This window comes from Ursus arctos, unplaced genomic scaffold (genome assembly GCF_023065955.2).
Source record: "Ursus arctos isolate Adak ecotype North America unplaced genomic scaffold, UrsArc2.0 scaffold_22, whole genome shotgun sequence".
NCBI classification, from domain to species: Eukaryota; Metazoa; Chordata; class Mammalia; order Carnivora; family Ursidae; genus Ursus; species Ursus arctos.
The window spans coordinates 20,298,582-20,322,432 of record NW_026622897.1 but is presented as its reverse complement, the minus strand read 5'-3'; the positions used below and the strand labels follow the sequence as shown (position 1 = coordinate 20,322,432).

General features: G+C 48.9%; 1 protein-coding gene and 1 pseudogene across 1 annotated transcript; both read left to right on the top strand.

The window, feature by feature from the left end:
• Nucleotides 1-947: 947 nt before the first annotated feature.
• Nucleotides 948-6,928, top strand: LOC123001389 (40S ribosomal protein S20-like; annotated as a pseudogene).
• A 9,806-nt stretch (nt 6,929-16,734) lies between these two features.
• On the top strand, nt 16,735-22,052 carry ACRV1 (acrosomal vesicle protein 1). The gene is made up of 6 exons (XM_044386485.2): nt 16,735-16,786; nt 19,112-19,180; nt 19,436-19,638; nt 19,699-19,732; nt 21,061-21,180; nt 21,928-22,052. The coding sequence occupies exons 1-6, from the start codon at nt 16,735-16,737 to the stop codon at nt 22,050-22,052; spliced, it is 603 nt and encodes a 200-aa protein (XP_044242420.1).
• The last annotated feature ends 1,799 nt before the right edge of the window (nt 22,053-23,851 follow it).

Below are 23,851 nucleotides of genomic sequence, written 5' to 3'. Positions count from 1 at the left end.
CGTTTCTTACTGGTGTTTTGCAAGGACTCTCTCAATGAAGCTATTTTGGAATTTTGAGGTCTTTTGGAAGCTTTTGCATGCCAGTTACAATAGGTATCCCGTCCTGCTTGTTGAATTCTGGAACCCTTGTATGTGCACTTCTCACATTTTCTCACATCTTCGTAACGGCTGTTGTCGTAATCCTGAAGGGTTTCAGTGGTTTGGCAGGATGTTTAGCCACAAACGCAGTTCCCCCACATTTCTGTCTGGGCGGGTCCAAACGGGTGCTAAGCACCAGATTTTGGGGCCCTCAACCTGATCGTTACCATAACAAGCTTTCAGGACACAGTAACATTTTTTCATTTTGGTAGATATTTCTAGCTTCCAGGACCATAGGTTTCAGACATAAATTAAGCACGCGTGCCCGGAGAAAGCACCTTTGAGTGTCTAGAGTTTAAGCATTCCTTTGGTGAATCCTCTGGGCTCTTGGACCCAAACTCATCCCCTGAAAGGAACGTGCCCTGGGGTGAGTTGTGCGGTGGTTCCCGGTGCAGCTCCTCTCCCGGAAGTCTTCTTAGGCGGGCGGGGACCCTAGGGCCCATCTGACTGGTTCCATGACCAGCTCCCTGAACTCAGACATCCCTGGGTTTGGTGGCAAGTGCTCTGATACTCTCAGTGCTCACCTAGGCCCACCAATTTAGGTGGCATTTTGGCCTCCAAGCGCCCCATCAGCGGGAGCCTTCATCTGTACACAAGGGGGCAAACAGGTGAAGCTCGATCTATGGGCAGGAACCGAGAATGTGACTGTGTCCTGCCTTTGAGAGACCCGAGGGCACCACCCCCAATTCCCATGGACCTGGGACTTGGACTGGGGAAAGGACCTAGCAGCAGAAGCGCCCCAACCCAGTCTGGGAACTGCACACTGGCCCTGACTCTTCCTTCTTGGAACTGGGACAGGATTAAGGGCTGGGGTTTTCCTCTCAAAAACCTAGCAATGGTGGTCTAAAAGGCTCAGGGCTCAGCTCTGGGCAGAACCTTCTGCCAGCTCAGGTGCGTTCCAGGCACCACGGATGCTGAAAATGCATGTGAAAATAACATGAAAATTAGCTTCGTGGTATAAGCAGGTTTGCATTCCTAGATAAGGAAAAATCTCCAATTCCTGGGGCACTTGGGGGTCTCAGTCAGTGGAATGTGTGACTCCTGATCTCGGGGTTGTGAGCTCGAGCCCACATTGGTGCAGAAACGACTTAAAATCTTTACCAAAAATTTGAAATCCTAAAGACATCTCGCTCGGCCACAATCTATCATACGCTCCTTTCAGCACTGCGACCCCGCTGGTCCTGCACAGTTCTCAGGACGGCTGCTCTGGACTGCCCTGGATGGGGCCCGGGAGCCTCCAGCGGAAGCCCGAGTTCTCCCTGCCCCGCAGTTACTGCTTCTCTGTGTGAGATCGAGCACTAAGTCATGCAAACTACGCTTCTCATTTCTGCTACACCATCGTCACTTCTCTATTTTCTGCTAATTTGGCAATCAAGAGAAGCGAAATGAGCAATTCTCAAATAATCCATCTGAGCTCACCCCTGAGACCAAGCCTCCTAGGCAGGGCAGGGCAGCGGGTCGGTGACTACCCCCTTGTGACATCGGGGAGCATTCCCGGGTCAGGAGGTGCAGGGATGTCAGGCCCCAGGTGTGCAGGCCGCTCAGGGGTCCACTAGGGATGCTCAGAGCTCCAGACTGATTCCGAGCTACAGACAGGCGCGTGGCTGCCTGTGTGCGAGGTGAGAGCCTGAGCAGCGGCAGCGGGCAGCCTGACAAGCTTCAGCCCACATGGGTTGGACCTGGGCTCCTGTGCTTGTTCTGCGGTGGGGCCAGTGGGACCCTGCCCTGAGCTGCCTCACACAGGGCTGCCTCGGATTTGCAGAAAGCCTCCAAGGACTGACTTCTGAATCCCCGATCCAGAGCTTTTGGGGGAGTCCTAGACAGTGGCTGCATGTGTGTTACAGATGATTAAAGGAAAATAATCACATAACGGAGACAAACAGAATCAGAGAAAACTGACTTGGAAGTGACTTGGCATTGTCTTGAGGCTGACTGATGGCTCTGCTGAGGAGGGAGAAGACAAGGAACCTTCAATCGTTTCCATTTCTAAAAGCCAAGGGGCTCCCGGGTGCCTCGGGGCATTAAGCCTCTGCTCCTGGCTCAGGTCATGAACTCGGGGTCCTGGGATCCGACCCTGGGATCCAAACCTGGAACAGGCTCCCAGCTGAGCGGGGCGTCTGCTTCGCCCTCTCTCTCTCTCCCTCTGCCCCTCCCCGTTGCTCCTGCTCTCTCTCTCCTCAAATAAATACATAAATACATGAAATCATTAATAAACAAAAGCTGAGACCTTTGCTTTTGTGGAGAGATGGTTGAGCCAGTACATCTGGGAAGTAGAACCAGGGCCAACGTCGGGAGCGGAGACGAAAAGCGTTCCTCCTAGTGATGTGAGCAAGTCTCTGGGCCGCGCTGTGCTTGCTGCTGGGCTCCAGGGCAAAGAGAGGGGAGGGGGCTGGGAGAGGAGTGTGGAGGGCAGTCTCGCACCCTGTGCAGCACGCCCCTCTGTGAAGCCTCGACCCTCAAAATCCCCACGTGCCCAAATACCCTTTGTTCCTTCGAAGGTGAAGGGGTGACACTCGGCGAAGGGGCTACTCTCCTTGCGGAGGTGGTGTCAGCCCAGGTAAAGGAAGCGGTGGCAGGTGAAATGCGCTGAGATCCTGAGTCCAGGGAGAGGAAGACCTTGGAACCCACAGTGGCCATGAGAGAGTCAAGTGTGTCATACTCACACGCACGGATGCAGAATTTCCAAGTAAACTGGGGCTTTCCTGGTGAGGGGAGAGCAGGCCTCGGACAGAGGTGCTTGGAAGCCCCCTGTGTCCCGGTGGGCTGCGGGGGCAGAGCCAGAATGCCGTGGACGCGGTGCTTCCACCCAGCGGCGCCTGCTGGAGGACGGTGCTCAGGAAACAGGTGTTCCTTGGAAGGAGAGAGCCAGGGGCTAGAGAGGAAGATTGTGAGGTGACTGCACGTCCTAGAGAGACCGGGCCGACCTCGCAGGGCTCTGAGGGAGAGAGGGGAAGGAGGCTGGCTGAGTCCCCCAGGCCATCTGAGTGAGTCGTGCCTTCTGGGTCACCAGCTGCACTCTGCGCCCCCCCCCCCTCAGGAAGGAGGAGCCTCTGAATCCCCATGGGGCCCGATGCCTGCGTGGTACCCAGCACAGGGGGACACAGGGCCCGGCTGGACTGTGCCCTCCCCGCAGAGGCTGCATGCAGGGGCAGCCTTGCTCCCAATGTCGTGACTGCATGAGAGCCAAGACTGCTCCGCCTGCCCCCCCGGAATCCTCAGGCCACTGAGTGCATGTGTGAGGACGGACAGGGGCCAGGGATCAGGTCCCCTGCTGCCCTCAGGACGGAGCAGAGCAGAATGGCCACAGCTGAGGCTAGACGCCTGGGATGCTGAACGGCGACGGACACGCAGACGTGGACATGTCCTGAAGGCTCTAAGTGAGGCCCCAGGACAGGCCTGTGGACAAGCTCTCCACTGTCCCAGGTGTGAGTCAGGCAGCCGCACACAGGACAGGGTAGCCACACGCCATTTCTGTGTGGTCCCCACCCTGTCTGTTTTTGTTTTGTTTCTTTGTTTGACTGAAGAGGCAGAAATCATTTGAAAGATGTTCTCTCCATTGCTGTTACTTATTTACGTGCTGGTTGGTTTCGTGTTGCTGAGCTCAAGCCTTGGGGTCGATGCCCTTTGCTCTGGTAGAGCCATTCCCCTAACATCACCACATGGGAGCCCGGACTGTGAGGGGCAGCTGTCCCCGAGTCCCCCGGAACCCAGGCAGTCCTGGGGACCCCATGCCGACATTTGCAAGGATTTATTACGAGGGATGGCTCAGCTTGTTCCCATCCTGCTGCTAAAATGAGTAAATAAATAAAGTAGAATTGATGAGGTTACAGGGGCTTCCCTCTTCAGCCACTTGCCTCCTGAAACTTCCAAACTTACCACCATGTGATTTCTTGTAATTTTCAGTGATCTGTGAAATAACATTTTTGCATTTTTCAGAAACATGTAAACCACAAGCCTCAGCAAGTAGGAACAGAAATACAGAAGAAAACCATGACCTTTCTTTCACATAAGCAATGAGGCTGGAATCATTCATATCCACGTTTTTAGGAGAAATAAGCATGTGAGCCCCAGGCTCAGACACTCTTCTTGGCCCCTGCTTGAGGCGAGGGCAGTTTGAAGCCAGCTGTCCCTGGGGACTAGGGAGCAGGGAGCCTCCATCTCCCTGGCCCCCCAGGGGCCAAGGTCCCTGCAAAGAGAACAGAGGGGCCAAGGTGGTGGTGGAGGTGGGGGGCCTGGAGCTGAGCTGGAGTGTCAGCACACACAGTGTCTAGACAGCCGTAAGGGAGACGCTGCCCCCCCCACCCCGGGGAGGCAGGTATCCCCAAAGGCCCATCTGCTATACAGGTTTGGGGCAGTGGCCAAGGACAACATAATTAAATCACTAGTACCAGCTGAGCTGTGGACATAGGGGTGGTTCACAGTGATTTTTGCCCAGAAGAGCTCTTTAATCAATTCATGCCCTTTCTTATTTAAGAACTGTGACCCAGGGGCGTGTGGGCGGTACAGGTTGGTTGAGGGTCTGACTCTTGGTTTTTGCTCAGGTCCTGATCTAGGGATCATGGAATCAAGTCCTGTTTGGGGCTCTGAGCTCAAAGCAGGTTCTGCTTGGAACTCTCGCTTCCTCTCCCTCTGCCCCACCCCCACCTCAAATAAATATTTAAATCTTAAAACAGGCACACGCACATGAAAAAAACCACGTGACCCAGAACTTCATTGCTAAAGGCAATATTGGATATTTCCAGCTGGGTGCTGGGGAGGTGGCGAGAATGAGGCCATGGCCCAGCCCTTGAGGGCTCTAGGGGGCCAGGGCCATAGGAAAAGATAAAGTCTGAGTCTTAACTAAAGTGAGTCTTAATTTTGTCTCTGTAAAGCAGTGTGACCCAGGACAGTACTTGATGTCCTGAATCCGCAAGTCCTCCCTGGCGAAGCAGACGCAAAAGCCTTTCCTGGTCCGTGATCTGCGGGGAAGAGTCCAGCTGGGCACTCACGTGCGGCATCTTTGACAACCGCAGGGAGCCCTTGAAATCTGATGACCTCTTCTCTGTCTCAGGTTCAGCCGCGAAGCGAACCTTTAAGGCTGCTCTCCGCTTTGTGACCTGTGCTCCTGAGTGTCAGTGAGATCACTTTTCTCCGGGTGGGAAGAGAGCGAGGGGCAAACGCTCAGCCTTTGAAGGGGGTGGGGAGCATGCGCACAGGCCCCGCCCTAATTGGGACGGCACAGTCTCTCCCCCGGCTCTCTGGGAACCAGGGAAACAGGCCTCCCCTGAGCTGGTAACGTCTCCTGAACTCATGCCACCTTTTCCTTCCCCTAGCCTGTCCTCCTCCTCACCTGCCACTGATAAGAGTTAAACCCTGGGCTCACTTTTCTCCCCTCCTATGCCCATCTTTCTCTGGATTACCTCTCTCTCCCTCCACCCCTCCCTCTCTCCCTCCCTTTCTCGCTTCCTCTGGGTGGAAGAGATCAGGCTCTCCTCTGAGGCAGTCTCTGGTCGGGAGGGGGGGCATCTTGCGCCCCACAAGGTACGACACCCTATGCCCCTCTCAGTCTTCCCTGTCCCCCTCAGTATCAGGAAAAGGACGTTTATGCTCAGACCCCTCCCAGAGCAGCATGAGTGCCAAGTAGCAGGACTGGAAACATAGAGACCAAGACCACAAGGACCATCCCCTCAACCTCTGCCCTCTGCCCTGTCCGCATCTGGGAGGAACAGGATAGAGGGGGAGATAAGGAGGAGCTGGGCATCCTGCTGCCTCCACGAGCAGGTGCACACTACGACCAACATCACCACCTGTGCTTTGATCCCTAAGGAACACTCAGAGCCATGAACACTTTCGTGCCGACCCCTCCTCCTCTGGGCTCCAGTTGGCTCCACGTCCCAGACAGTGGGGGCTTCTAGAAACAGCTGGTTTGCGGTATTTCCTTTGGTAGGCTGTCTGGGAAGAGACCCCACCCCCACCCCCTGCAGCCTCACTACAGGTGAGTCCAGTCTGGCACTCTCTGACTGTAGGGGAGGCAAGGCCAGCAGACATGCTCTGACCAGGAGACAGGGGTTACACTGGCTGCCCCTAGTATCTGAGGCCTCAGAGAGATCAGGTGGAAAATGAGGACTTACAACACCTCCTCCCTTCCTTAGGTATAAAATTTGAGTTGTACAGGAGGTCATGAGAAATTTCCTACCCTGTCCCCATCCTTCCCACAGACCCATCACACAGCCTTGTTTGGCAGAGACTATAGGACCAGGGATAGCAGGGCACAGTGGGAGGGCTTGGGTCTTCCAACATTCAGTGGAGGTGTGACAAAGACCTAAGACACCAGGAGCGGAGAGGAAGACGTGGTCGCAGCTACAGCGGAGCTCTGGCCACCCCGCTCCAGCTCCTGACTCACCGCTGTTCTCTCTCACCAAGAACAAGTCAGTCAGGAAGCTACACTGCAGCCATGGCATTTAATGACACCAGGAAGACACCCATGGAACTGGAGGTGGTGATTCACCGAATTAGAATTACTCTCACCAGCCGCAATGTAAAATATTTGGAAAACGTGTGTGCTGACTTGACCAGAGGTGCAAAGGAAAAGAATCTCAAAGTGAAAGGACCAGTTCGAATGCCTACCAAGATACTGAGAATCACTACAAGAAAAACTCCCTGTGGTGAAGGTTCTAAGACATGAGATCCTTTCCAGATGAGGGTCCACAAGGGACTCACTGATTTGCACCATCCTGAGTTTGTTCAGCAGATTACTTCCATCAGTATTGAGCCGGGAGTTGAGATTGAAGTCACCACTGCAAATGCTTAAATCAACCTTTTAAATAAATTGATTATCAGTTGTTTAAAAAAAAAAAAGAAAATACAAGGGGCTCAAACTCATCTGAATTGAATATAAATTTCCTCAGACATGACTTGAGGGCTCTCTGCAAGCTTCCTTGGGGCAGGAAGCGAAGATGGAGTAGGTATGGATTTGTTGATACTATAATCTGGGGTCCAGGAAATATCTCATGTTTCATTCTCTTGAAGTCACCCAGAATCCAACACCCCACCACCACCGACCCAGACGCTAAAACAATCCATCTCTGTGATTTTGAGGTCTTCCCCCCTCCACTTATTTCCTTCAGGGCAGCGTCTGAAGAAGACAACACCCGTGAAGTTCACAAACGTTTGCCTGAACTTCGAGCAGAGCCATCTGCCTGTGCTGAGCTGCTGGCACCTGTTCTGGTCTCACGCTTGGGCCTCACTGGGTCCCGCCAAGTCTAAAATCCATGGAGACGAGGGGCCACCTCTCTGAGTGGAACGTGTCCCTGTGACGTCACACGCTCCTTCAGGCGCTGCCAGAATCAAGGTGAGGAGAAGTCATCCCAGTGTCCCACAGCCCCCAAGGCATTCCCTCCTCTCCCCACGAGCGAGGTAATCCTGCCAAGGGCTTCAGGTTTCCAGATAAACCAGCAAGTGGGGAAGGTTGTTCGCAAACAACTTCTGTTTGCGCTGGCCAAAAAATCCTCCCTGAGGCCAGCCATAAAATGGGCTGGAAACTTCCTGGGAGAAAGTGGGAGCTATTTTGCAAAGGGGAGAAAGGGAACACAAAAAGAGTTGAGTAGGTCAGCAGGAATTCCTGCCACAAAATGGTTTTTGTCCTGAAGTTGATTTTTGTATACAAGGAAAAGAGGTTTTAGGGGAGCTTTCTGAACCAACAACAGCGAGCTGGGAGAATCCCCTGCTTGTCTCTCATCTTCAGTGAGAGCACAAGGCAGGGCAGAGCCCCTGGTCTTCTGGGAGCTCCTGGAACCAGTGCAGGGTGGCCTTTCAGAGATATGGGAAGTCTGTGTGGGAACATTAGGGAAAGCTTGCCAGCTACCAGCTTCATTTGCAATCTCAAGGTCATGCCCCGCCCTGTGAGCCTGGGGAGAGTGGCTGCCCTGGCTGTCCCCACCTCAGCCCTCACACATCCTGCCAGCGACACACATAGCTCATGTAGCTGGTCTTCTCATTCTTGTAAGAACTACCCACTCATTTTGCTAATCATAAATATTTCACATGACAGAACCCCTTCTCCGAAATACATTGGTGGGGAGGAAAAAATTTTCTATACGCTTCAAGATTCTTATACGTGGCCTAAGAATTAAATTGACAGGAGACAGATTATCAGGGAAAAAATCAAATTTACTAATGTACATATGGGGGATTTGCATAAACGTGAGATTCCAAGGACAGATGGGCAGAATGAGGCATTTATGCTAATCTGAACTAAGGAGAAGGGCTAGGAGTCTAGGACTTCAAAGGGAAAGAAAGCAATTCACAGGGAGATGAAAAAGGCTAAGGGAGGGATGGAGGTACAGAGAGAGAAAGGGAGGAGACAGGAATCTGAGAAAAAGAGCACCAAGGGCGATGGGAAACAGAAAGCCTTGATCTGGTGGGGGAAGCTGTGGAAATGTCAATACCCAGAGCTGAATAGGACCAGGCTTTAGGGTTTGAACAGGGGCAAGGTGGCCCCATCCTTCGAGGCTACAGGAGCAGAGAAAAGGGCTCAATGAATGACTGAGCAGGTCAAAGACGGGCTAACTCTCTACAATTGTTCACAGTGTCACTGGGGGATTCACGAATCTGAGCCCTTGGTCTCAAGACAGGCACGGAGAGGTCCCCACGGTCCTGGTGTCCATATGGGAGACTGTCATCTGGAGAGGAAGACAAGAGAAGAGGATCTCTGATTTGTGGCCTCCAAGATCAAGTGTGTCCCACATTCAGGGTAAAAAATGCATATTTTTTGAGAGAATGAATGATTCAGCCAATGGGAAGAAACAGCACATGGTCCTAAGGGTTCAGGTTGCCAGGTAAGAAGGGACATCAGCCACCACCCTGCAAGGACGGAGAGGCCCCTAGTGGGCCATCTTCCCCCAAGCCCTCACCTTGCCCCCAAGGCCTCCAAGTCCCTAAAGCACTACCACAAGCAAGCTCCACTTGAATTTGCATAGCTAGTCGCTCCCATCCCTGAGTCTGCATGGGGACTCCACAAAGACCCAGGGACCCCGCAACAAGCCCTTTTCCCCTGATAACTCTGTTGGTCCAGTCAAGGGCCAGGGGCAGTTCATCACCAGATCCAGGACCCTTGTGCCACTTTTTCCCCCAAAATGATTTCACAGTCCTTTATTCACTCTCATGTGTATGCTTAGATGATATTTATTTATTTTTTTAAAGATTTTATTTATTTATTTGACAGAGAGAGATAGCCAGCGAGAGAGGGAACACAAGCAGGGGGAGTGGGAGAGGAAGAAACAGGCTCATAGCGGAGGAGCCTGATGTGGGGCTCGATCCCAGATCGCCGGGATCACGCCCTGAGCCGAAGGCAGACGCTTAACGACTGCGCCACCCAGGTGCCCCGCTTAGATGATATTTAAATACTGCCAGGTTGATTTCAGCCCTTGGCTCAAACAATGCAAACACTAATTTTGCATACAGTAACAGAACCCCGATCTGGGAGAGCTTTCCCAGTGGTTAAGGGTGGAGTGTGTAGGGAAGAGCCAAATGCTAAGCCCTGTAAGGAATTTCCAGATCTTAACTCCAGGAAGCAGATTATAAAGCTGTGGGGACATTTACTTAACACGGTCCCCCACAGGGAAATCCATGATGCATTCTGGCCATGGCGCCTTTTGCAGCTTTTTAAGAAAAATCCCCTCCTGATCTCTCTGCTTTTGATCCCAGGGCTCCTGAGAGCCACCTGCCTCAAAATCAGGCAAAGGTCACCCAGGTGATGTCTCAGGCCCCACCTTACCTTCATGGTCTGTCCTCAGAAAGCTCTGTTGGTTCCCTTCAGTGTGGATGGCACTTTGCCCACCCATGGAAACCTCAACTTCACTGATATCCATTTGGGCATTGAAATACACATTAGCATTCCATCTTACATTCTGGAAATATCCTAAAATTGGAAAGTGAAAACAGGCATAATGAGGCTCTCCGGGCCCTGCCTTCCCCCAGGTCAGGAGAGAGCACACCCTCTGGGCCACTGGCAGCCTGGACAATGGCCAGTTGCCAGGCCCGATGAGGTGGCTGAAAGCACGGGATTTCTGGGTGCTTGGCTCATACCTGGGAGGACTGACAGGCTCCCCATCTCCTCCCAGGGATGGACTGTGCTGCCTGGGAAAGGTCAGGTCCTACCCCGTAGCTCCTCCAGCCCCACTCATATGGTCCCATGACCATCTCCCCAATCCTTCCTGAGAGGAGCCCACATTGCCTTCACCACCCACAAAACCTTCTTTGCTCCCTTTCAACTCAAATTGAGGGCTCTCAGCAAGAAGGCCTGAGGAGCCAGGGAGTGTCAGGGATTAGAACTGAGGTGGGAAGGAGGTGAAGTAAAATTGGGAAAGGGGGGAGGAAGGAGAAAGGGAAGAGCAGGGACAGAAGTGGAAGAAACAGAGAGGGGAGGCAGAGGGGGAGGACACACATGGGGTGAGGGGGCGAAGGCTGTGATCACCTCTGAGGTTAAGGTTAGGCCCTTGCTCTTCACCTCCCCGTGGCCCACCAATTCACAGCTCACCTGCAGCCTGTCGCATAGGTCCTCCATGATGCCCAGACGCTCGACTTCTCTGCAGGTATCCCAGCATGTAACAGGTGATGAGCAACACGATCGGTGACAGCAGCAGCAGCGGTGGGATGACGGGTCCCATTGCGTGTGCAGGCCCGGGGAGCAGAAGGCAGGGCAGAGCCACAGGCCTGAGTATAGGGCTTTACCACCCCGGCTGGGAGGGCTCGTCAGTGGGAGCTGAGGCACAGGGCTGCACTTCCACCCCAGAATGAACAGGCTGGCTGCGGGGAGCCCCAGGCTTCCTGCCTGCCTCTCGGGGGTGGGGCACACCACCATGTGATTTCTTATCCTTAGATGGCTTTCCTGAATATGGTGTGAGCCCAGACTGAAACCTCCTGATTTCTCAGAAATGGATAAGTGCCTTGACTCTTGCTTAAAACACACACACACACACACACACACACACACACACACACACACAGAGTATAGTGAACTTCCCTTCTTGAAGAGGAAAATGACCCTGAGCAGTCCCAGGCCAGGAGGCCCCACAAAATGGAAAGTCACTAACAATAAGCTAGAGATAACCAGAAGCCTTCCTGGGAGCAAGAGATAATCAGCCATTTCTGCTTCTGTAAACAGGCTTCTGGGAACAGGCTCCCCGCACTACCGTTCCCACCTAAAGCAGCCCCCAGTCCCCTAGTTTAAGCCCACTGACCAGCAGTCAGTGTAGCCCTTGGAAGCTGACTGTCTGCAGGGCCCTATAAAAGCCCTGGAACCCTGTGGCCCGGGGCCCAGAATTTGGAGCATGAGCTCATCTGGGTCCACGGGTTTAGAATAAACCTGAGTTCTCCTACTTCTCCAAATGTCATTTGGTCTTTCGCTGGTCTGATTTTTAGTTTTTCCACAACATTTCGACAAAAGAACAGCCTAACAACAAGGCGATCCTCCTTAGTAACCCTAGCAAGGGCTAGCCACAGAAATGTTCCCCACTGCAAGACAGCAGTACTGGCCTCCACCCGAGCCTGGCACTGGCCCCAGCCTGTCAGCAGCGTGGGCTCCAGCCTTAGCTGGGGACGCCCTCTGCCGGGTTCTGTTGCCGCAGTAACACCTGTGTCTGCCATAGAGCCGCTGTCTCCCTCTCCCATTCTCTCTCTCTCTCCTCAATCCCTTGTCACGGGGGTTTACCTAACGGGTTTATTTTCTGGGCAGCCTGCATTCCAGACTAGACATTTTGGTGTGTTTATACGGTGAGGAACGCAGTTTAGAAACACTCCTCTGGAGGGGTGCCTGGCTGGCTTGGTGGGTGGAGCAAGCAACCCTGGATCTTGGGGTTGTGAGTTCAAGCCCCATGTTGGGTGTAGAGATTGCTTAAACAAAAATCTTTAAACACAAAACAAACACTGATCTGGGAAAAGAAAGTTTTGTAGCTTTGGCTTCAGGCTCCTCTGCACCCCTAGCCACACCCCAGACCTTGGGGCCACCCTTACCCAAATGCAGAACTCAAGAGTGAACGGATCTGCTCTCCCCTGCATCTCTCCCAGCTTAAGAACGGGAAACCCGCTGAAATAAAGGGCTTACTCCATAGGGGTCTAATTATTCCCCAGTCCACCTCTGAAGTCTGACAAGGCTGAGACAGCTATGTCATCCCAAAACAGCGTATGACCTGATAGCAAGCTTGCTATGACCCAGACTTACTGCTGAATACTTGAACAATATTGAGGAGGGAACAGAGGGCTAGCTGAGGACAGAGCACAGGCTGACACCCCGCAAGCCCCCGCCCCCCAGGTGGGGTCTGTGTGACATTCCTCAGCCACTCCCCACTGCCCTAAAGCCAAGGGACGGAAAGCAAATGGTTAACTTAGAGAGATTACACTCCTGCAGGACAGGAGTCTCCCTCAGTTTACAAAGGTCTTAGTGATTTACAAGAAGAAAGCCTTCTTATCAAGAACGTAACTTCCAGAAGCAAATTCCCAACTGTCTTAATGTTAATGCTTTGCTAGAGGGAAAGACAACCTTAAGCGGACAGTGGCAAGGCCTCTGTTGTTCTTGTAGGTCCTCTTTAGCATAGGAAGTTTCTTTTGAAAGGCGCCCTTTTCCTTACTCACAACCCCCAAATACATAACCAGCCACCCCTCACAAGCCTGGGGCAGCAGCTCTTCCTGCCCACAGGTCCTGTCCCTGTGCCTTAATAAAAGCACCTTTTTACACCAAATACATCTTAAGAATTCTATCTTGGCCATAGGCTTTAGATCCCACCCCACCAAACTTTACTTATATTCCAGAAACCACATCATTTGGTGCCCAATGTGGGGCTTTGAATCTTTGCATTTGGACCCTGAGCTTTGGTGCAAACTTGGTGAGTACTTCTCTTCTCATCCTTTTCTCTCGTTCAGGGGCTTTTCAGAGAGTACGGTCTTACTGGAGCACTTTCATGCCCATTGCTCAGGCTGCAATCCTCTAGCCCGTGGCTACTCCATGGGGAGGAGAAGCCGGCCTTTTGGCTGGAAGTTAGTACCCTGGCTGGGATGGTAATAAGACCCAGAAACTTGATGCCCCTCCCATTACTCCTGTCCTTATAGAAAGTCGTCTGTCTTGGGTACAGGACAGCCACCTAAGTCACCAGGACAGCTGCCAATCCTAAGACTTCTGTGTGAGGTTTCCTCCTCATTGGTCTAATGTGAGCCCCTTCATATCCATGGTCTAGTCACTTCTGGTCACAAGACTTCCACTGGAAGCTGGCTGAAACCAGTACCCAACTGAATTGAAACCCAAATGGGTACTCTTTCCTAGGGACGTTGGCTGTAAGTACCACATGGGTTGGAATGTTGCTTAGGTCATGATGGATTTTATCTTTACTGCTTTCCATCAGTGTCCTCTACTAACTACTTAAGGTACAAAATTGGGTACTTTCGTCTACAAAATTGGGTACTTTCTTCTTGTAAAGCTTCTCTAGTGTATTCCATGGTTAAAAATGGTGGATTCTACGTGGCCTTCACAGCAAAGCAAGCCAAGGCACACATGGCCTTCACAGTGGGGCCTTCAGCAGAGCAAGACAAGCTGGCCACCTTCCCCGGGTTATACGTACATGGGTCAGCCCCCTGGTGTGCTGGTAAACATTTGACAACTGGCTTGTGGGGCAAGGCTGGATGGGAAGTCCTGATTTGTAGCATTTGTGGATTTCCACGGTGCAAATGGCAATTTTCAGCTACCATGCTGACATCACTGACCAGGGAGTTGAGAAGAGATGTGCCCAGCATTAAGAGTATTTCCCTCGGGGCGCCTGGGTGGCACAGCGGTTAAGCATCTGCCTTCGGCTCAGGGCGTGATCCCGGCGTTGTGGGATCGAGCCCCATGTCAGGCTTCTCCGCTAGGAGCCTGCTTCTTCCTCTCCCACTCCCCCTGCTTGTGTTCCCTCTCTCGCTGGCTGTCTCTATCTCTGTCGAATAAATAAATAAAATCTTTAAAAAAAAAAAAAGAGTATTTTCTTCATACAGATACAATAGTACTAAACAACCTTATGAGCACAGATAGTAAATAGTAAAATGTCATAAAATAATTAAGAAGTGATGAGGTTTTGAGTATTTCTTACCTTTGTTTCTAATATAATTTGTCAGTTTATATGTTAATTTTAAAAATATCTGTGTTCAACAACCAGCTTGTGGAATTCCTGAAACTTGACCAATCAGCTCTCATCAGTCAGTTCAAGCCAGTTCCCAGCACATCACGGGTTAAGTCACCACCACACAAAGAAGCTGGTCAAGTGAAAGGTTCTCAGCTCTCCATAGACAAGACTATTCCTAGGGAGCCTAGTTGTCTCTCTCTTTCTGTGCTCCCCCCGCAAGCCCTTGGGAGAAGACCATTTGGCTCAGCTCTTTTTAAACCAGGCTACAGGCTGTAAATATTACCAGGGCTGACCTAGCGGGTTCTTCGCTTCACTTCGGGCCTTTAGAAACTGGAGGTTCCCCTCATCTAGGATGGCAGAGATGGGCAGAGGAAGGACACAGGGACTGGAACACCTCTGGACATCTTAGCTCCGGAACACTTCTGGTCCCACAGCAAATTCTCCATCACTCCATGTTTTTTTATACAATGTGCTCAGATACTCAGTGCAGGTTTGGCTCCGAAGTGCCAGACCACTGGACACAGGGAGAAACTTTCCAAAGTACAGCCTAAGGAAAGCCAGCCTGGGTGGAATTGGGATACAGTTCCGTAAGGCCAACCTTAAGAAAAAGAGGGAGGAAAAAGTTGGAGGCTGAGGTTTAAGGAGAGGCCATTCAGGCTTTAGGTCCTGCCTTTCAATACTGTGACTAGGGAAGGGTGAGGGAGCAATGTTCCAGAGAGTTCTGAAAATTGCAAAAAAGGGTGCCACCAAATTTTAAACAGCTGGTGGGTGATATACATAGTGCCTCTCCCTTTCCATGAATTTCCACTGCTTCTATCAACAACAGTCTAACTCAGTATGATCCCGCAGCTGTTTCTCCAGACTCTCTCCACATGGAGAAAAAATTATCAACAACCTGCTCCTTCATGCATTTCTTCCATCCACAGAAGCCCAGCCTCAGACCCACAAATCCTAGTTTTGTCCTCCAACACATGCCAAGTAGGGTAGGCCTCCCTCTGCAACTTTTGACCCCTGGTGACCCTGCTTTCTCCAGCTGACCCACAACCTTAAGCCAGCCCACTCTAAGAGCTCTCTATAAATTTTCCTCTATGAGGCAGAGAGAGGCCCAGAAAAGGCAATTCATCCATTCCTTCATTCAGAAAGCATTTATTAAGTACGTATTTGTGGCAAAATTGCCACTAGGTAGCAGGGATACTACAGTGATCAAGACAGACAGGGACCCTGCTTTCAAGGAGCCTAGAGTCTAAAGGAGGAGATAAATATTAAACGAACAATTATAGGAGTGATAAATGCATCTATTCTGGATCCAGCTTTCAGTCCTACATGTAACAAAGTGGCCCAAGGGAGGTGGGCAGGGAAGAAGTAGGAGGTGAGGCCAGAGCATCTCTGCCACCAACCCCCAAGAGCTCTAGCTTTTTACCAGGTGGATGCTTCACTGTATCCATATTCTACCCCCTTGAGAGAAATGACAGCTCAAGGCACAGCTTTCAACAATCTCTTGTTGATCCTTTTTCGGGCCCATATCATTTATTTGTCATTAGTTTCCTGCCCCAACCGACATGTTACCATAGCCTGGTTGAGAGCAGGAGCCATAGAAGACAGAAAACCCAACAGAAGCTTTGTCATGTCAAGACCCAACCAGTGTCAAAACCATGGCAGAGGGGCGCCTGGGTGGCTCAGTCATTAAGCGTCTGCCTTCAGCTCAGGTCATGATCCCAGGGTCCTGGGATCAAGTCCTGCATCAGGCTCCCTGCTCAGTGGGAAGCCTGCTTCTCCCTCTCCCGCTCCCCCTGCTGGTGTTCCCTCTCTCACTGTGTCTTTCTGTGTCCAATAAATAAATAAAATCAAAAACAAAACAAAACAAAACAAAAAAAAACCATGGCTGAAAAGGAAGAAGAATATAGAATAAATACTTTTATCTCAATCTGTGTGTGTGTGTGTGTGTGTGTGTGTGTGTGTGTGTATTTCCCCCTCTAATCTTCCACTGGCTAAATCCAGTGTGAACACCATCAGCAGTCAGGGGATCAAGACAATTGAGATTAGCCTCCAGGGCCAAAAAAAGGGGCTGATTCAAAGGGCCAAACACAAAATAATCAGCCAATCACACCTCACTGTCAAGAACATTTCAAAAAGAGAATAAATAGCTTTTAAAATGTATTACAAAGAGAATATGTTATTTTGGTAATATGATTTTTTTTTTAAGGATGGGGCAAAGAGCCCCCATACACCATGCTATACATGGCAAATCAGCCTTCACTCGCACAGTTCGCCCTGATTTGTTAGAAAGCCATCCTGCCTGAGCAGCCAACATGAGAACCTCAGAGCTCAACCCATTGTGAGGCACATGGGTGGTCTCTGAGGTTCTAGAATTCTCAGGAGCTGTAGCTTAGCATTGGGAGCTTCTGCTCACAGTTTTCCTTCACAGCTCTTGGGTGCCCTACGCCAGGGTCTCCTCTTTCCCAAAATCCAGATGAAGAAGTTTCTCTTACTAATGAGTCTTTATCTGATTGGATGTGCCAGAGGTGAGTCCCCTATCTTGGCTCTGGGAGACTTCTTTCAGGTCTTCCAGCCCTTGAAGAAAGAAGACCAGAATATTAGTTACCCAAACCAATCTGACTCAGAATCAGAAATAGCTGAACCAGTTCAACTCTGAGAGCCAGTTGATTCCTCCTCGTAATGGCTTTACCATCAGAGAAGCCTGCTGGCTTGGCACAGTCTCATTCCTACTACTTCTTTCAGCCACTCACCATTTGTACCTGATGCTCTGTGAGATGAGAAGCTAGGCCTAATGGTTCTGTGGAAGTCCAATGAAGGTTTGTCCCAAGGAACTGAGTGCAAGGGATCTTTCTGTAGTTAATGTAGCAAGGAAAGATACAAGGAGATGGGAATGTGATGTACCCAGAAAGCCGTCTCAGAGCACAGCAGGGATATGGGCCAGAGACCCTAAGAGTCTCTCCTTCATGGCCAGGTTCTACCCATCTAGGACCCCCTTAGGGTCCTCATTCATGATGGGCTGTGTTCCCTCATTCCTCCTAGAGGAGAAGAGAGAGGCCATGAGCTCTGAACTGTCGGCTAAGTGACAAAGTGTTTTCCGTAATGTTGGTTGTCTGAGATTTTGGTTTTTGCTCTTTTAGACTGTCAAAAGTTGATTCAGAAACGTAGATACATAGCTACCAGATGGTAGTATATACCAGCCACGTGGCGAAGCAGTGAGTCATCAACTCTAAGAACGACTAAGAAATGAATGTGCTCTTTCAAGCTTCCTTTCTACATCAGAAATCTCTTTCTTAAAACTTCTGTTAACTGTTAAAAGAATCAGTCAAGCAGATAATATTCAGCAACAACTTTTAAAAATAAAAACCTCCCCAAAGCCTTTCCAAACCTTACCTTTCCTTTATCAACATATTCTAATTCTAGTCTTTCAGAAAGTCATCAATTATAAAGACTGTGAATTACCCAGAATATATGTATCTATGGCAGGACTCTTACAGAGATAAGGGTAATTCAGCACCCTAGGCTACCTTGTCCTCAACAGATCTTGTCATTCCTCTCAGCTTTTGGCTAGGATTAATAATTCAGTCTTTATAGTCTACCCACCCTCCTCTGGGTTACTCAGTCTAATCACAGAGTAATAATCAAATTGTTTGGTGCTACATTCAATAAAATGAAAAGTCCTACCTAAAGAATATTTGTCTAATAGTCATTGGTGAGATGGATTCAAGGTAGAAGGGACTGGCCAGAAGAGAATGACTGGCTAAGAGTTTTCTTAAGTCCCAGTATGAAGTGGGAAGGAGAGAAAAATAAAATTAATTGAACACTTAGGCAATACACTAGGCACTTCACAATTTATCTTACTGAAAACTCATGCAACTGGGGCACCTGGGTGGCTCAGCCATTAAGCGTCTGCCTTAGCCCAGGTCATGATCCCAGGGTCCTGGGATCGAGCCCCACATCGGGCTCCCTGCTCAGTGGGAAGCCTGCTTCTACCTCTCCCACTCCCCTTCCTTGTGTTCCCTCTCTCACTGCCTCTTTCTGTCAAATAAATAAAATCTTAAAAAAAGAAAGAAAGACAGAAAGAAGGAAAACTCATGCAACTACATGAAGTCGGTACAAATGGTCCATCACAAGGAATCTCAATTCAGAAATAAATATGCAAAGAATGTTTTTATCTTAATAACTGATCCCAACTTTGAGTGTCCAACCCACATGGATTGGGGACACAGTGTAAGAAAGAACTTGAATTTGCCAAATAAAAATGTCTTAAATCCGGTCTGATCATTTTTGTGGGTTCATTAGATATTTGTCATCTCTGGTTTAAAAATTATCCTGTCCAAAGGGTAAAATCTTCTACCTTCAATTTCAGCTAGAATTACTTATCTATTGAACCAAGTTGCTTTCTCTTTCCCTTTTGTATTTTCGTCCTTCCTGCCTTTCACCCAGAGAGGAACCGGAGGGAGGGCTGGTGGTAGACTTCTGATAATGTGATCGATGGCACACTGATTTCCTGATGCTGGCTTTGTCGGGGAGGCACACCATTTTCCCTTCGGGTGCTTTTGGTACATGGGTGAGTGGGTCCCCCTGTATGTTTCTTAATAACGTGGATCTTTAAAATACTTTCTTAAATGCCAGAGGCGGTCTCCGTGTGTTTCATTAACGCCTCCGTCCTTCATGGTCTCTTGGGTAATGGGTTGATTTCCTCCAACATCTGCAATACCTTCAGATGCCTGACCAGGCACACAGGAAACCCAGGAATCCCATATTAGCCTTACTGCATAAGAAAAGCAGTCTTTGTCCTGGACATTCTTTCTCTCACCTTCACTCTCTCTTCTGTTCCTTCTCCATCCCAGGAGCATCAGGTCAGCCTGATGAGCCTCCTGGCTCTATGGACCATCAAGCTTCAGTTCAGCAATTTTCAGGTGAGTACTTTTCACTCGGAAACCCTTCAGATGGTGAGGCCTTATATGAGACTTCTGCAGGCGAGAGCACTTTAAGCGAGCACGCTTCGGGCGGGCACACTTCAGCTGAACACGCTTCAAGTGAGCACACTTCAAGTGAGCATACTTCAGGTGAACATGCTTCAGGTGAACACACTTCAGGTGAGCATGCTATGGGTGAACACACTTCAGGCGAACACACCACAGGTGAGCACACTTCTGGAGAACAACCTTCAGGTGAACAGCCCTCTGGTGAAAAGCCTTCCAGTGAACAGGCTTCTGGTGAACAGGCTTCTGGTGAAAAGCCTTCCGGTGAACAGGCCTCAGCTGAAAAGCCTTCAGGTGAACAGCCTTCCGGTGAACAGGCCTCAGCTGAAAAGCCTTCAGGTGAACAAGCTTCCGGTGAGAAACCTTCTGGTGAACAGGCTTCAGGTGAACAAGCTTCAGCTGAACAGGCTTCAAGTGAACAGGCGTCAGGTGAAAAGCCACTGGGTGAACAGCCTTCAGGCATTCCACCTTCAAGCACATTTTCAGGTGAGGCACATTTTCAGGTGAGGTGCATCTGGACGGGTGCTAGTCCTTGACTTCAGCGGAGAAATAGGCAGCACATTAAGAAACCCACCTTTAAGGAGAGGGCATAGAAGAAAGACTAGTTCACAAACACGTCACAGACATCTCTTTACAATAATACCAGGAGGCAGGATATACGTTTTGTGGAGCCCTGAAGGCTAAACCATTTTGAGGGCTCTTTAAAAAAAAATAAAATAACACAAATACAAAATGCCTGCAGTCCCTCCAACTTCACTCAATGTAAGAAATTATGAATATAAATGCCCACGGCTCCCTTGGAAGGGGCTCATGGGACACTAACCTTCATGAGCTTCATGCTTAATCTGCCTCAACAAACTATGTTAGAATGCCTCGCAAACTCTGGAAAGAGACGACTAGCCCTGAAGCTGGTGGCTTTCTTTTGTCTGAACACGGAAAATAGAGCATGAACACACTTTTGTCTGTTAGTCATAAAGAAGTTCCCAGCACAACTGCAATTCTTGGGCTTTTACTAAAAAAGGAGTTGTTCAAGAAAGGAAAACAAGATCCAGAGTTTGACCCCTGAAGATATTCCCAGACATAAGCACTTCATATTTCCTCCCATTGCATAAGAAGTAGTATTCCAAATCTTCAGATGAGAGAAGTGGGGCTAACGGCGCATAGCTAGAAAGTAGCAATCCTTGGATTCAAACTTAAGTTGGTCTGACTTCGAAGCTCACATGCTTCCTATTTCTTTACGCTTCCTTAACTAGGGAATTGGCAATGGAGATAATAAAAGAGGCAAAATGGAAGCATTTCAAAAAGAATGTCCTTTGTGACAAATTGACATTGTTGAAGGTCAACTTGAAAACGGAGAACGGTCACTCTTTCAGCGTTTGCAACATTAGAGCATTCTAACATAGCTTATTAATCAGTCAGTTCTTACTCTAAGTGTGCCTTGTGGGTGAGAGTATGATGGGGGAGTAAAAAGGGGAGCCAGTCATGTGATTAAAGCTCTACTTGGCTCCTATGGAGTTAGACGTGGCAGGAGCCAGTGGGGATATGAATTGGAGTAAACATCAGTATTATAGAGAGAAATTTGGGATTCTTCAGCAATGAAAATTATAGATGAAGCAGTAATAATGAAGGAATTGCCCCTGGTCCAGAAGAGAGACTATGATCTATCAGATTCAGGGCCCTCAAATGTCCAAAGAACCAAACAATGACATGTGTTGTATCCAGGCTACTTGCTGTCCATCATCCCTCTCCTTGTGACTCATGGCTCTCTGCCTGGTCCATCAGGAAATTTCATCAGGCTTATCTTAAATTTGCAGGCCCAATATTAAATTGCCACACATGCTCATATATGAATGATCAAGGAAAATGTCTTCGTGGAGAGGGAGTCTGCTCCACTCAGAATTCCCAGCAGTGCATGTTAAAGAAGATCTTTGAAGGTATGTGGAGACTTCATAGTACAGTCTGTGCCAGAGAAACACATCAACTAACTTGAGTACTCTTGGGAGCAACTGGGGTGGTGGGAGCCCAAGGCGGGGTCAAGCTGTGATTCCCCAGAAACTGGAGAGTCAGGAGAACCTTATCCTTTCAAGAATTAAGAGCAGAATTCTTGTTACTGATGGGGAGGTAGAGGCCCTTCCCAGCAGGTCTATGGTGTCTTAAAAAGAGACAGGGAGACTGGCTGTCTCTTCCTGTAAAAGAAATGCATGAGTTGCACCACCTTGAGATGTTGAGACATTGACCATAACATAAGCTCAGGACTGTGTCTGTCTTGTTCATGGGTATATATTCCTAGCACTTAGCACATTTAGGCATTTAGTAAATGCTGAATACATGAATAAAGAATTGTCTATCAGTCAGTGTTCACAGGTTGCCAGACCTATCTTGCTATATTCCCATACTCTCTACCCTTATACTCACTCCTCATCCCCAAAATAAGGTTACTGCCATCCGGTGAACCACACTGCCTGACTTCCCTTGTGGTTTGTCTAGTCCCTCAAGGCAGGCAGTGGACAACAGATGTGGGGAAGGGCCCAGAAAAGACAGTTGGAAGGAGAGGGGGAGGAAGAATATACAAGCTAGAGGTCTTGGTCGTGCCTGCACGGGGACACTGGGGACCATGGATGAAGGCGAAGGTCGGAGGAGGAAGCCTTCTGCTCACTACAGTCTGTCTCTGCTTCTTTCAGGTGGAAAACTCCAATTCATGGTTCAGGGGTGTGAGAACATGTGCCCATCTATGAACCTCTTCTCCCATGGAACCAGGATGCAAATCATATGCTGTCGGAACCAATCTTTTTGCAACAAGACCTAGAAGCCTGTGCCCTTGCTTCCTGCCCTGACTCAGGCAGCAAAAATTCTCCATCACCCTACAGGGCTCGATTTATATTTTGTTTCTTCCCAGTCAATAACTAATCACATCTGCTCCGCCTGAGCGTCAGACAGGATGTTCAAATATCTCACCTTTCCTCTCCTCTCCATGCCCCGTTACCCATTCTTCTCTGTCGTCTGCCCTTCCCTTATCCCATCTCCCAACATTCTTTTCTTTCTCAATAAATTCTGCATGGTCAAGAATATAGACTGGAGACGGACTTCTTTTCCCATCAGCCAGTTGCAGGGTCAGCCTGAGCTTGCTTCCTCTCCACACACTACAGTGGATGCGTTTTAAATCCCTCCACATTCATCAAAGTGGAGGGGTCCCCCAGGGCAGAGACCACAGAGAGAAATGCAGGGTAGCTTAAACAATACTGTGAGACCTTCCCTGACCCCCTGCATTTCTATCACAATAGAAACCCCACCCCTTCTACCATCCTGGGATGGTGTCCAAAACTCACCCCTTTTTTGGCTCTTGAGTTTTCAGTCTGAGTTTACTCTTAACATAACAATAAAATGACTCTTTTTTATTTGCTATATAAATATATAGTAGGTCATATTGCATAAATCTTTTTCTCACACAATGTTACTGGATCATCTCAGTAGAGAGGAGCAGGTGGAAATACTATAATAGTGCCTCTCTCATCTTGTATTAGTGTTATATTCTTTAATGTGTCTTCACATACATGGTCTCATCTGATCCTCAGCAAAGAGTCCAGTAAGGCAGACAAGAAAGACAGAATCATCCTTAGTTTACAAATACATAGAATTTATTTATTAGTACATCATGTTCCAAACTTGCCATGGTTACAGTGTTACATTGAGCCAGGGCCGGATTTCAAAACCCAATCTGCATGATTTCAATTTGAGTTGTTTCCACCACATGATAAATATTAGGCAGAATAGTTCTTTCAAGATCAAAATCAATCCTCTCTTCCAACACAAGCCCTTTTTTGCCACTGCTCTCCCACCTCTAATTAAGACCTCCTGAGATCAGCTGGGTGGTCTTAACAGTGTTTTGTGCAGAGCAAAAGCCTTCGATTTTGATAAAATCCAATTTTTTCTTTTATGGAGAGGGCTTTAGATTTCATACTTAAGAACTCTTGGAATACTGGGATGCCTGGGTGGCTCAGTCAGTTAAGCGTCTGCCTTCAGCTCAGGTCCTGATCCCAGGGACCTGGGATCAAGCCCCACGTCAGGCTCTCTGCTCAACGGGGAAACTGCTTCTCCCTCTCCCTCTGCCCCTACCCCCTGCTCGTGTTCTCTCTCTCGCTCTCTCAAATAAAATATTTTTTTGAAAAACAGATTTTACTGTTTGTGAAATTTAAAAAATTGTACACACATACACATACACACATCATGGACCCTCTCCCAAAAACATTGGTAATAGACTCTTCATTGGCAGTAACTGTTGGCTAGAAGACAATGGAACTTATCTCCAAATTTCTTTTTTTTTTTTTAACAATTATTAGAGGTATTTTTCTCTATATAATTTTAATTTCCATTGTCTAAAACTCAGTGATGCTTACATTCATATTTATTTGTTTTTATATGGGATTATCCAAATTGACAACACATTAAACATTTTTGCACTTTAATAGAGAAATATAAACTGTGGTTAATTTAATATTTTCACCTATGGATTTAAGTATGTACTATTTGCTTAAAACCAAATGGGCTGGGCACTGACTTTGGATACGTATTTCCATGCAGACAATCATGATTGTGAAGAGAGTGGTA